The 13,604-nt window shown below is 40.3% G+C and overlaps 1 protein-coding gene across 1 annotated transcript in view; it reads right to left on the reverse strand.

The window, feature by feature from the left end:
* Nucleotides 1-448: 448 nt before the first annotated feature.
* CENPC (centromere protein C) overlaps nt 449-13,604 on the reverse strand; it is a 29,826-nt gene continuing 16,670 nt past the window's right edge. The window contains exons 15-19 of the mRNA XM_074905405.1: nt 13,287-13,382; nt 12,833-12,987; nt 12,254-12,344; nt 10,775-10,844; nt 449-635 (exon numbers count right to left, since the gene is read on the reverse strand). Coding sequence (XP_074761506.1) covers nt 599-635; nt 10,775-10,844; nt 12,254-12,344; nt 12,833-12,987; nt 13,287-13,382 — 449 coding nt within the window. The 3' untranslated portion in view covers nt 449-598. The remainder of the gene's footprint in view (nt 636-10,774; nt 10,845-12,253; nt 12,345-12,832; nt 12,988-13,286; nt 13,383-13,604) is intronic.

Genomic DNA, 13,604 nt, shown 5'->3' on the forward strand with positions numbered 1-13,604 from the left:
ACTGAAAGGGTTGTCAAGCATTGGAACAGGCTATTCAGGAAAGTGGTTGAGTCACCACCCCTAGAAGTATTTAAAAGACGTGCAGATGTGGCACTTAGGGACAGTGGTGGACTTAGCAGTGTTAACGGTTAGACTTGATGATCTTTAGGGTCTTTTCCAACCTAAACAATTCTATTCTATACTACAAAAAATATTTCACTTTCAAACTCCTTTTAAGAGTTTCAACAGCTCCAATAGAACAGTTGAAACGTTTCACTGTTGGCGACATTCTTAAATGCACTCAAGTTAACTCATATTATTTATAAATATTTACAAGTCAAACTCATGCAATTACCTGCATTTTCAAAACCAAAAGGACTACTAGAAAATTAATTCTTAAATAATTTAGAAATAAATACTTATTTGCCTTATGTAATATTTATTTATACAAAATATTATTTGTAACAAACCATGTATTTACAATATACACTACAGAAAGATCTTTTACGATCAATGAAACAACGTGCCCCTAAAACTGTGGTGTATTGCCAGTAGGATGGTAGCTACATTGTTCTTTAGAACCCCTTTGCATTAGATGATCTTCAATTTGCAGGCAAAGTTATGGGGAAGAGGTCTCCATCATGTCTCTCTTCACTCTAAATGATAAAAAGAACAGAAATTAGTTCAAATTAACACAGTTAAAAAAGGCCTCTCTCACTGTGCCATAATATTAGGGGGTTACGAGACAGTAAAGTGGAAAAACTGCTAGTTGTACTCACAGAGGCAAGGACATTAAAGTGTTCACCTACTCCAGCGGCAAATCAGTAAAAATATTAGTATCATTTCAATTATGCTCAAAATAGCATATCAGCCTAATTTAATTTCACTAACAGTAGTCTCTAATACATGCGTTCCTCTGTGCAAAGTCTGGAGTTGTTAAAGCCACACCTGACTGTGACACTGACACTTGTTTTGCATGTATTTTCTTACACTATCTCTAACATGAAATTTCTCAGGATCAAGAGGCCTCAGCAGTTGATGTGCGTGAGTGTCATGCTATTTTTATAAAAATCTTGTATTTTAATTCACTTAGACAAACAGTCCACAGTCTATGATTTACAGTCCCAAAGGCCACACAAAACTGCTGACAGTAGGGAAAAGTCCAAGAATTAAAACTGTTTGCAACAGAGAATAACATCTGATGCAACTCACCACCTCAAGTGATAGCTGAGGACTATTACTCCAGATGTAGAGCTCTGTGGAAAAAGCAACCACTTGATAGCCTGAAGTGCACAAGACACCATATTTTCAAACTGGTTTAAAGCCCTCATACAGAATGAAGACTGCCGTTAAGCCTTGCAAGCGAAAATAACATCCCAGTATCAAAATATACAAAAATGTTTTGGGTATATATGAACAAAATTGTTAGCTAATTCCTCAGAACTGACTCCCCATTAAACCCAGGTAAGTGTCTTCCTTAGAGGGACACCTCAGAGCAAAGATCAGAAGGGGAAAGGTAAAGCTGACAGTTGTAACACAACTTAGTAGGCACGTTTTGTCTTCTGCTATAGAGGGTTTTGTGTTGAGGGGGGAGGTAGCATGGGAGGGGCTACAGAGGTGCCCCCTGTGAGAAGCTTCTTGAAGATCCCCTGGCTCTAATTCAGACCTGCCTCTGGCCAAGGCTGAGCCAATTAGCGATGGTGGCTGTACCTCTGAAATAATGTATTTAACAAGGGGAATCTGGGAGGAGGAGTTAGAGTTGCAAGAACACTCCTGCGCACACCAAGGTCATGGGAAAAGAGGAGGAGAAGGAGGTGTGCCGGAGCAGAGACCCGCTGCAGCCTGTGGTGAGAGGGCAGGCTGTGCCTCTCAGTCCATGGTGGAGCAGACGCCCACCTGCAGGCAAGAGAAGCCCACACCAGGGCAGGTGGCTGCAGCCAAAGAAGGCCAGGGCTCTGTGGGAAGAAGCCCCCGCTGTTGTAGTTTGTCACTGGGAGGACTGCAGGAATGAACCTAACTGGAGCATGTCATGAAGAACTGCAGCCTGTGGGAAGGACTCATGTTGGAGAAGTTTGTGGAGGACTGTCTCCCATGAGAGGGACCCCATGCTGGAGCAGGGGAAGAGTGTGAGCAGTCATCCTGCCCCCGCCCTCCCCCCCAAGGAGGAAGGAGCAGCAGAAACAATGGGTGATGAACTGACCCCAACCCCCATTCCTTGTGCCCATGTGCTGTTGGATGGGAGAAGGTAGAGAAATCAGGAATAAAGCTGAGCCTGGTAAGAAGGGATGGGTGGGGGGAAGGTGTTTTTAAGATGTGGTTGTATTCCTCACTGTCCTACTCTGATTGGTGTTTAACCCTCCCTGTCCTTACCTGCACCCCAGAGCCTTTTGTTGTACTTCTCCCCACCCCTGAGGGGGAAGGGGTGAGCTGTGTGGTTCTCAGTTGCCCTCTGGGCTCAAATCACAAGAGAAAGGGAAAAGAGTGGCTGTTCAACAGCGGCCAAGCCTCTGGCACACTCCACACTCTTCCGGTTGGGGTTGGCACATTCACAGCCTGCTGTGTGACACAGAAGAGGTCCCTCCACCTGAGGTGTGTGGCAGAAGGGTCTTCCCAACACAAGCATGAACTAAACTTACAGAAGAGCAGCTTCCATAGCATAGGAGTCTCTGTTTTCACAGAATGGTTGAGGTTGGGAAGGGACCTCTGGGAGTCATCTGGTCCAACCCTCCTGCTCAGGCAGGACCACCTAGAGCCAGCTGCCCTGCAGTCAGAGCAGCTCTTTCTCCATATATGAGCTTTTGTCTCCTGATCTCTTCTGTTCCTCCTGACCTCTCCACAGCAACCACAGCAATGAGGATGCCAAGTCTGTACACAAATACTGTAATGTACTTTGCAAACACACACTCCCACCCACAGACAGTCAGGTCTCAGCTCTGTCTCTGAGAGAAATGTATGAAGATGATACTGAATGGCCACCCAGCTCTCCCAGCCTCAGCTCAGGCTCCTCCTTAGACACCACAGAAACATGAAACCCAGGAAAATTATTTTCTCCTGGCATTTATCAGAAAAATCAAGCAGTAATGGGGAGCAAGTGGGCATATGCGTCCACATCCATATCTGCAGCAATGGGCACACACTGCCATGCCAGACCTCTGTGCGAAAACCAGCTGGTGCCAAACACCATCCCCACTGGGAAGAGGAATGAAGATAGAGCGGGTGAGTGCCTGGCCTAGCCTGCCAATCCAAACCCAGGGTATGGCCTAGAGCCTAAGTGACAGCAGAGCCACCGCAAGATTGTGCCAAGGCAGAGGAAGTCACCAGCGCGCTGAATTCACGCTACAGGAGGAGCAAAAAGCACAATGCTACGATGCTCTGGGACAGGTCTGGCCAGGGGGAATGGTGCTGAGACGGATTCTTTCAGCACTACAGAGCCAGCCTCAACAGATGGGTGAGGCTCAAGGGCAACCATGCCAGCCTGAAGCAGTCTCAGTTCTGATTCTGCAGTCCGGAAAATGGCAGATGATGATGATAACAAATGCTTCACCAGTGACATCCTAAACTGACCTTCTTGGGATTGAAACTACACAAATGTCTTTCAAAGAATGGCAGCCAAAGGAAGCTTTGCATCACTCCTCCAAGTCAGAAAATTGGGAGTTTTGCCAGGGCCCATGCAAAACTTGAAGACATAGCAAAGGAACCTTCAGGCACAAGAACTACTCTGAAATAATTCAAATACCTGGAATTAAATTAGAAAAATACAATAATCCTTTCAAGTGGCACAAAGATAAAAAAGAAACCTTTGGTAAGGGAAATGCATTCAAAAAAGGCAAGAAAATATTTTAGGCAGCAAGACAAAAAAATGAAGGAGCAGACTGAAACTTGATACAGCAGCTAAACTGAAACAGTGGCAGGTGAATGCCTCATGCCACAGCCCACTCCAACAGGAAGAAAGAGGAAAAACAAAAAAAGAAAAAAAGAGACAAAAGCACACCTTTGACAGATACTTTGAGACAACTGCCAACTTGCATAGCAGGACGCAGTGCATCACACTGGCAGCAGGTGCACATGGAATTTCCTGAAGGAAATTACTATTATTACAAAATAAATCAAGTTTCAGATAAGTACACAAAACCTAAAAGATGGACATGGACATTTGAGCCAATTCTTAGCCCATGCATGTGTCCAATTAACTAAGACAGCTTTTGTACTTGATCAGCATCACAGTTTCATGGAAATGGGCAAGGAGTGGCGCAGGAGGACTGAGACATCCACCTCATTTGCAACCGCCAGCATCTCACCAGAGATGAGCTTTGCAAGCTTAAAATGTCCTTCAGAAGAGGAGCTAAATTATTTCCAGTAAACACAATATTACTATTATAGTTTCTCCCCTTTTTTTCATCAGGAAACACAAGTATGTCATGCAGCGTGGGTGCAGGATGTAAGCAGCAGAAGCCATTTCATGACAAGGTAATGATTTCTGTGAACTTAAGTGGAGTTAGCAACTGAACAAAATGAAGCTATTCTAAATTCTGTTAAGATGATTCACTCAATGTAATTTGTTTCAAAGGTTAAACAGGATGCTAAGATGGACTTGGTATGCCACAAAATGAAGAAGCAAATAAAGCAAACGTTTAGAGTTACTTTGTCTTTAAAACACAGTGGGGCTTTTTTTGCTAGCTAAAATACTGCTCAAGTCTAGCAGCTATGTTCTAACTTATTCCTGCAGCGACCTCTGTGCTTTACCTATGAATTACCTTAAGAGTGCACAGGAAAGCTTAGCTGCTCAACAGCCAAATGTCTGCTTCTACTAATATGAAGAAAATCAGCCATAATAAAAGTCAGAGAGCATTTGCTGGATGCAAAAGGTCTCTGCAATTATCACTTAATTGTCCTTCATGGGCCAATACTGGGAGTCTCATGCTTTCCCCTTAAGATTGCTCCCTCCTTCAGCACTTTTTCTTAACTGGCTACTTAATTAGTCTTCCTTCCTGGGCTTAATTGTAAATTTGTTTTGATTAATTAGCCTCAGAGCTGACTTGGCACTAACTGAAATATAGAAGTGCTTCATTTCTTCAGTGCACAGGCTACTGCATCCTAGGGGAGACCCCTCTTTGTCAGCAATAAAATTTCAAGTTCAGATAGTGTTTGAAAAAAACTTAACCGAAATTAACTTTCATTTCTTGTAATTGTCCCCTCTGTACTACAACACAAAAGTGATGATAACATAAAGAAAGGATAAAGTTCAGTAAGTTCAGGCCTCTTGTTCAGTGGATTATACATCATGTTCATTAGCTGAATCCTGCAGTTCTAGATAAGATGACTTAATGCTCTTAAATGCAAGTGATCATAGCACCACAAGAATCCCAAACCAAGAGTGTAGGTTATCAGCAGAGACAGCTGTGTTCTCATGGCACCGACACCAGAAAGGTTTCCCTTTGCAATCAGAAGAGCCACATTCTGCTCTTCCAAACATTACTGAATTTCCTTGAAAACCCTTTGCACAACCTAGACAAGCCAGTCTGCAAAACCTTTGGATGCTACTATAGCTTTTCATTATGTTTACACCTTTCATATCACTCCCTTCTTCTCCATCTTTATGGCATGCTGGTTCCAGAAGACACCCACACAGCGTTACCATGCATCTGCCGTCTTGAACAATTCTCATTTCAGCTACTGTTACTGAAAACACAGGAAAAGCAGCTTCTTCAAACACCATGACCATGAAAAAATGTAATAAGCTAACTAAAATAATGTGTTAACAGCTATTGTACCCATTTAATAACCTTCCTAAATAGTTGTCAAGAGTGCTGCAATTCAGTTTTCAAATTTAAAAGTCCTTACCTATGAGGCTGCAAAGAGAAGCTAAAAATCTTCCTCGGGACATTAACATGTTTGCATCTCAATGTCTGCAATAGGATTTGCATCTCAACTGAATAGTCAGACCGAAAGTAAACACCGGGCTTATTTCAGCTCCTTGTTTCAATTATCGCCCCTCTTGTGCTCCAAACAAGAAGACTGCAGAAGTGCAAAGTAAATGTGGTTTTAGAATCTTTTGTGTGAGTCTTTACTTGGGCACAGGAGTTTAAATTAAGCAAACCAGAACAGGAGTTTTGTGGGTGGGCCTAAGAACACAGAGCAGCTCTGCAGGCACTCCTTTTAATGTATTCGTTCCCTAATAATCTGCAGCCAACTGTTTTGACTGATGATCAACTACTGTTTTCATCTTAAAACTGGACCACAGGAATCACTTTGGCTGTCAAATCCTAAATGCAGCTTTTCCATGCAACCTGCGATTTGGCTTCCAGATCTCTTCTGACTACATTTGCGAACATCCATGAAGTGACAGGATATTCTGAAGAAGAAACATATCAGCTTAGAAAGACTAAGATATTCAGTTACAACAGCTGTCAATACCATTAAAGAGGCATGTTCCATACTCTTTGGTTAGATGTACTATCTGCAACCAATCCCCACTTAAAGTAAATCCTGTATTGCAAAAGACATTATGGAACAGAGCCTATACATCAGTAGAAATGTAAGAAATATTCCTTCATGTTGAAATGCCTTTTCAGCTGATATGAAACGAGGAAATAGCCCTTCAGGTTTATTGCATTCCCCAAATGTTAATTTAAAATCATCTGCAGATAACCAGTTCAGCTGTACACATGAAAAATAGAAGAAACCGTGTATGTTCCTCAACACCTTATTTTATTGGCACTGTTTATTTTTCTGTAACTACTCAGCTCAAATTCTCCTATTTTATGTTTACAAAGTTGTATAAATCTGGATGCACACACGTATCTGACAGTTTTGCAACCATTCTTCTGCTGCTGAAAAAAAGCTTTGTTTAGTAAAACAGGAGCAGCTTTCTAATAAAATGAAACTACAAAAAGACAGACTTTCAAAAGAGCCTGCTAACCAGTAATTTTTTTCAAAGGGAGTCAAAGCCTTCAAAAGTCTGACTCTTTATTGTGGTGGGACATGGTTAAGCTCCTTAAAGTAAGCCTCTAGTTGTTACCACAATACCTACCACAGAACACATGTACCTACTAATATGAAGCTGATGAAATAAAAGACTCGGTTTTTGTTTCCAGCTCTCTCAATTACTGTTGACAGAAAGCAATGAATTAACATACTAAACCAGTGATACTCTCCAGGAACAGTGCGGGTACCACCCAGGTAACAGAAAAGGTGGTAACTCTCTCAGGATGATGATCCCAACTTCACTCTGCAGCAGGTAACACTGGCTGACTTTGGCCTACCTTAGCACAAAGCTGGCTCAGATCTCTACTTAGAGGTGATGTTCTGTACTCTAAAAAGTTGTGCCATCTGAGCTGAATATATAATCCATGAAATAAAAGTTGTTTTAAAAGCTACACTAGACAACATTATAGAAACGCTAAGAATATATATTTAAGCCAGAGACCACAACATGCTCTGTACGGGTTATTACGTCAGCATTTTACAAAGTCTAAATAACCTGGCACATATCTACCTGAAACCATCACAGTAGTTGGTGGAAGTTAAGATTACTCAACCGAGTAGAAAATATGCTGATAAAAATAATCACACTTGCAGGAAGAAGAATGCTAACTTCTCACATTTCAGAGAAGGCTTTTTTCTTTCTTTGCAATATCCCATTTGGTAAATGAAAAAAATCAGACCACCAAAGGTTACCCACAGCTCCTAGTAGCCTGATATACACAAAAATGTAGGAAGCAGGAGCCAAAGCAAGACAGGTAGAGGTGAAACATCAGCTGCTTCTTCAGACTAACAACCAATTCTTGTTTGCCACACTGCACAAGTCAGCACCCATAGGTCTCCAGGAACTCAGAATATTCTCCTGCACCTCCCTCATGCTATATTCAGGCTAATGACATGGAAGCAAGTTGTTTTACAACTGTCAAGTTAAAAAAAAAGAATTGAAAACGCAATCAATCCAGAGAAACAGTGAACAACCTAGCACAAGTCAACTGCTGCTGTGCACTAATGTTTTAAAAAACAACTTTGAGCAGGTGCCTGGAACTAGTACAAATGAACTTAGCAAGGTTCAGTGCCAGGTCCTGATGTTCATGGAAACTGATTTACATCTACTTGCAAGTCTTCAACTGAAATAATCTCCATCTGTAACACGCTTCTTCCTCCCTTTCCAAAACCAAACCCCACTCAACACAGATGCCAGCCAAGGACAAACACCTGTGCTTGAAGCGCCATCTAGTGACAAACAGTGGAATTGTTGCTAAATTAAAGCAACATCCTAGTTACATCAACACACTTAGCACAATTGATTTTGCTATGTAAAAACCCCCAAAACATACAGTTTGAGATGTAGTCCAACTACAGATGTTCTCTGCAAACTATACAGAACATTTCTCCCAAGAAACCGACTAGCCAGGAAGCAACAAACTGTCCAGCCTAAAAAGTTACATACTTTACCAAATCCACCCAATTCTGTTGACACTATCTGCCATCGAATTCAGAAAACAAGACAGGCATTCATGACACGACGACTTCGAACCTGCACTTGATCACCTGTCACGTTGCTTCTGCTTAAGAAAACATCCTGAACAATATATTCCTCATCACTTACTCATGACCCAAAAGAAAATCCATCTAAAACCTTGCTGTCAAGTTGCAGTATAGTGCAGTCTGGGAAGACATATCAGTTCTCAATGCAACAAGGGCAATGTATCACTTCTCATCTGAGCCCACCACACTAGAACACATTGCTGGAAGGCAGCGGGCTGCCTTGAGCTCTGTCAAAACACAGATTCACTTTCCTTTAGGGCCATGAGGTAAATTCACTATTCACTAAACCCTTAACAAAGTATCCTCCTGCTACCCAATCTGCAGAGAGGTGATGCAGAAGAAAATTTGCAGACTATCTTCCTTTTGAACTCCCTGGCATTTAACACATCTGAAAAGTGCTCTTGTTCTGACTTTCAGTTGGAACCAATGAGCTGCCAGGATCAGAGACCACCACATCCATGCCCTGGCCACTGGAAACAGGTTTAGGCAAGGAGCAGAGGATCTCTGGTCTAATGCTAGCCCTGTACTGTTTTCCAAGTGGCAAATTTCCAGACCTCTGCAGGCCCGAGGAGTTGAAAGGCTTACAAACTAAACGTTTTAGTGGGTGGGAACCCCTCAAGCAGTGGAGACAGCCATGTGTGCCCATCTGGTAGCTGGTAAGGCTCCAACACAGAAGGGACAATATTTGAATCTTGCTGACCTTGAGGAGACTAACCCAAGTCCAAAATGTAGAAAAGCTGCCAACAACAAATTATTATCAGCTGTAACTACATTACTTTTAAAAAATTTTATTGTAACTCTTAAAACTGCTTATAAAAGTTGAGGCTGGGAAAAAAATAAAAAATAAGGTCCTTCTGTGCAGTCTGAACTTTGACAGCAAGTAGTTCGTATCAAGATAGAGGAAGAACTAAATAGCAACAGGCATGTTCCTCCATTTCATCTTCTCACAGTTAAGCATGACCTAGCCATGAATGCAAAGATGCCATAGAACTTACGCTATTTCCACTACCAGTCTATATAAAGAAGATAGAACAGGAACTACTGCTTGAAAGAGAATGATAAAAATATATTCTCTCAAATTCCCCAATCTAAACAGTCTTTCACAGAGGCATGGTAACTTTGGTGTCCAAGCCCTGTCACAGACACAGAAAGTCAGCTAGCAGCTGAAACCCTAAGGGAAGCACTAAAGCCTATTCATCTTTCCTACTTTCATGCATACTCCAGATTTAACATTAAGATCATGGCCAAGACTGTTTACAAGGTCAATACTCAATCCTCAAGTCCTTAAAGTTTACAATTCCAACTCTATTTTCCCTATTCCATTCTCTTCTAGAATAGCAGTGACCACCGAGAGAAAGCACCCTACCAGAATAGCTGTAGTTTATCCTTATCGTCAGTCAGAAGGAACCTTGAAGAGCTTGGAAGACAAATGCTATGTATACCATCTGCTGTCTAGACTTGGCTTCTGAGCATACAGTATAATTACAGTTTTCCCAAAGGTCCTCATTATTATCCAAGAACACAGCAAGCAAAACAAAAGGAGGTATTAAAGTAATACATTTGGCAATGACCTATCACTGTTAAACAAAATAAAGCTATCCACAATGTTCAGAGCTAACCAAGCCATAGCTTCCAGACAAAAAATACAACAGATAAGCTCCTACTGAAGAGTTCCCATCTTACAATTCCAATTTGAGGCACTAATGATACATCTGCTAGACAAGGAAGAAATGCCTGTCAGTAACACACCAGAAGAAGGCTGGACCCCAGCACAGCAGCATTCCAGCAGCCCATCTCCTAGACAACAATCACTGGAATGTGAACAGCATGCTCCTGCACTATTTAAATAGAGATTATTCAAAGCAGTTTGTACTCAGCAGACATTAAGACTATCAGATGTTAGCTGAAGATGTCAAAGTTTTTTCAAGTTCTGAGCATCTTTAGGGAGATTAGGCATATAAATACAATTTGGAACAACAAAGCACTTTACCCACACATTTTATACATTTATCTTTCTGTCTTTGAATGACACAGGAACAGTAACTGATGCAGAGTGAGGCCCTTCAGTATGTCATTTCAGTTTGACAGCGAACTACTGAGGTTCTTTTGGTATTGTTCTTAACTCTTCTTACATTCATTTCAGTTGTTCTGTATTAATTTGTAATGTTAAGCTGGGCACACTCAAGCACTTTTTGTATGTGAACAGAACTACAAAATATACAAAAGCTTGAAAAGAGTTTCAGCACTTCTGCAGAAAGTTCTTCACCTGTCTTTAAGTTGTGTGAAGAGAAGAACACTGTCTTTGTTCAGAAGATTACGTATGTTATATCCATTGCCTACAAAAAAAAAAAAAAGAGAAACGTTTTTTTAGAAGCCACTAGCAATTTTTGAACTGTCCTGACTTCAGCTAAATGTATATTTATTTCATATATTTTAAAAGAAGGAATATTAGCCCCACATCTAGGATGCCACTCTTACAGGCACGTCACTGCATTTCAAAGAGATAACAAGCAATATAGCTAGTGTCATTTATTTTAACCTGTGATAAGAATAAAGTGCATTTTTGCTGAGAAGATTTTTACTGAAAAAAGATGTAACAGGCTTAAGCTCTCAGCTCTCAAATCCCACAAGAAAACTTTAAGTTGACTGAATTTACTTCTATTTATTCCTATAGAATATCTCCATAAAAACTGCACATGAAAAACTTACCTACAGATCTTCACTTAGGATTTGCATCCTAACATTCATATACAGCCACACTTGATAAATTACAACGAGATCTCAAGCCACAACCATTGCACTGCCCATCCAGCATACTGTGACAGGCCATCAGGAAGCAGGGAAATATGGAAATTCAAGTATAGATCCTTTATGGCCATGTGGAACTTTCAGCAGTTTATATAATCTGCTTTCCCAAAAAGCGAACCAAAAAATTGTCTGTGCAGATCCCTAAACTTTTAAAATTAAAACAAACACTAAAAAAAAAGGTTCAAAGCCTCAAGCATTAGTTGAACAAGGACTATTCAATCGAGACATCATGGTGAAAATGTAATGGAAAAAACAAGCGGTAGCTTGTAATTTTCTAACATAGCCTCTTCACATGAAAGCTGTACAAAAGCTCTCCACAGCTTCAAGAACAGTCTGCTTTATAACTACTACAAACTCTCCTGACTAGTGTCTTGCTCACTGAAGGACAGCTTCCCATACGGAATTCATTCCACTTTTATCTCAGAAGGGCAAAATAAGAGGTGTCTAAATTTGCAACAACTCACATGCAGTTACAACCTGTTCAACAAGACATTTTGCACCTACTGTGTATCAAGCACAAAATGTAAAATAGGGTAAACTAATTCAGATGGATTTTCATAATTTTACATAGAAAAAACAGCAAACAGATGGTGACCAAAACAATTGTATGAACTACCACTATACAAAGCAGTCTGTGAAGTTTCCCCAAAGATTACAGCTACGGGCAGAACCAGAATACTAAGAGAAATTCATTCTTAGAAATTGGTAGTGTCATCAGGAACTTATCAAAAACAAGCAGTGTTTCTATCACTGCATTTAATGTTTAGTCATTAACCTACATCCAGTGTTGGGTCACATTCTTTTCTTCATAACCTTACACTTTCCCACTCTCTACTCAAACTTACCTCTTCCCATCAGTCAGGTCAGTTCCGCTTCCTATCAAGCTAATTCAGTCTCATCCATCTCCAATAAACTGGTTTTAAACACACATACTTACCTGGTGGAACATAGAAGTAGTCTCCTGTAGTCAGATAATATGATGTCTTATGTAAGGTAACAATAATTTTACCGTAGATAACATGGAAAGCCTTAATGAAAGCCAAAGGGTTATAAGATTAACAATGCTTCCTTTGCAAACATTTAAGAAAGTTATCCAAGAAAACATACTTTCTGTTTTGCATACATGTTGTAACAATGATCAAAAATCAAGTAAGCTAGCAGAGGTGCAATCCCTTTAGCTGAAAAATAAAATGGACTTAAAGGGGGGTGGGGGCCAATTTTATTTATTTGATAATTCTATCTTGCCTGCAAGATCCAGACAGTAAGCATACATGGACACACAGATTTAATGTGAAGCAAAGCAAGGCAACGCGCATGCAAAATACCTCTAGCAAGTTTCTTTGGTTATAACCAATTTCACAACTGAAATGATTTATTAATGTTTCCTGTATTTATTTACATCATAGGGGGAAAAAACCCTGAAAAACCTGTCAATTGCACATGCTACTTCTAACCATTCTAAGATTCTCTGTTTACTTAGTCCATTTTATAAAAATAAGAAAAGAAGCATACTTACTATTGTATCCATGTGGACAAACTGGTGCCCCTTTTCTTTAAGTGGTTTCAGAATCAATCTACCAGTAGCAAAATCAGATGTATTCAAATTTTTATAGATTTCTACTGAATCATCTTTGAAGAAGCATGAGTGACTGCTTTCAGTGTTAATACATTCTACAAAAAAAGTTCAGGAGATTAACAATAACGTTAACACACAATTAGTCTTGTTACTCACTCAGCAACTACCTACTAAATCATATGCATTACATATTGTTTCAGTGCAACACCCCCAAGAGCTACACTCAATATTTAGCTGAAAAATCAGGATGCTTTTTGTGTCTCCCTCAGAATTTTCTCCAGAAGAGCAATGAGTATTTCACTAACTCACCCTTTTATGTTCAATGTGGCATCAACTATTTTTTTTCTTACTTACGTAATTCAGAAAGGCCATTGGTCACATCCCCTCCACTCACCTAAAAGCACTTCCTGGTTTGTTATTGGGTCCAGTACAGTGGTTGGCTTAGAAGTATCAGCTAGGGTGTGATCCAAATTTGCAGGTATCTCACTTCCTGAGGAGACAAAAAAACCAAAACAAACCCCAAAAAAAACAATCACTCTACATTTTAAAAAGCTAATTATTTAACCACAACTCTTCCACAATTTTAGATTTTACACATAAGTACTTAAACTGGTTTTAATTAAGCAACTAAACAGACTGAGTACACTTTCTTCAAATAAAAGGGAACCATCCGTAATGATTCTTTGAAAATGTCATTTTCACTGGAATTATT

Source organism: Athene noctua, chromosome 4 (genome assembly GCF_965140245.1).
Source record: "Athene noctua chromosome 4, bAthNoc1.hap1.1, whole genome shotgun sequence".
Taxonomy (NCBI): Eukaryota; Metazoa; Chordata; class Aves; order Strigiformes; family Strigidae; genus Athene; species Athene noctua.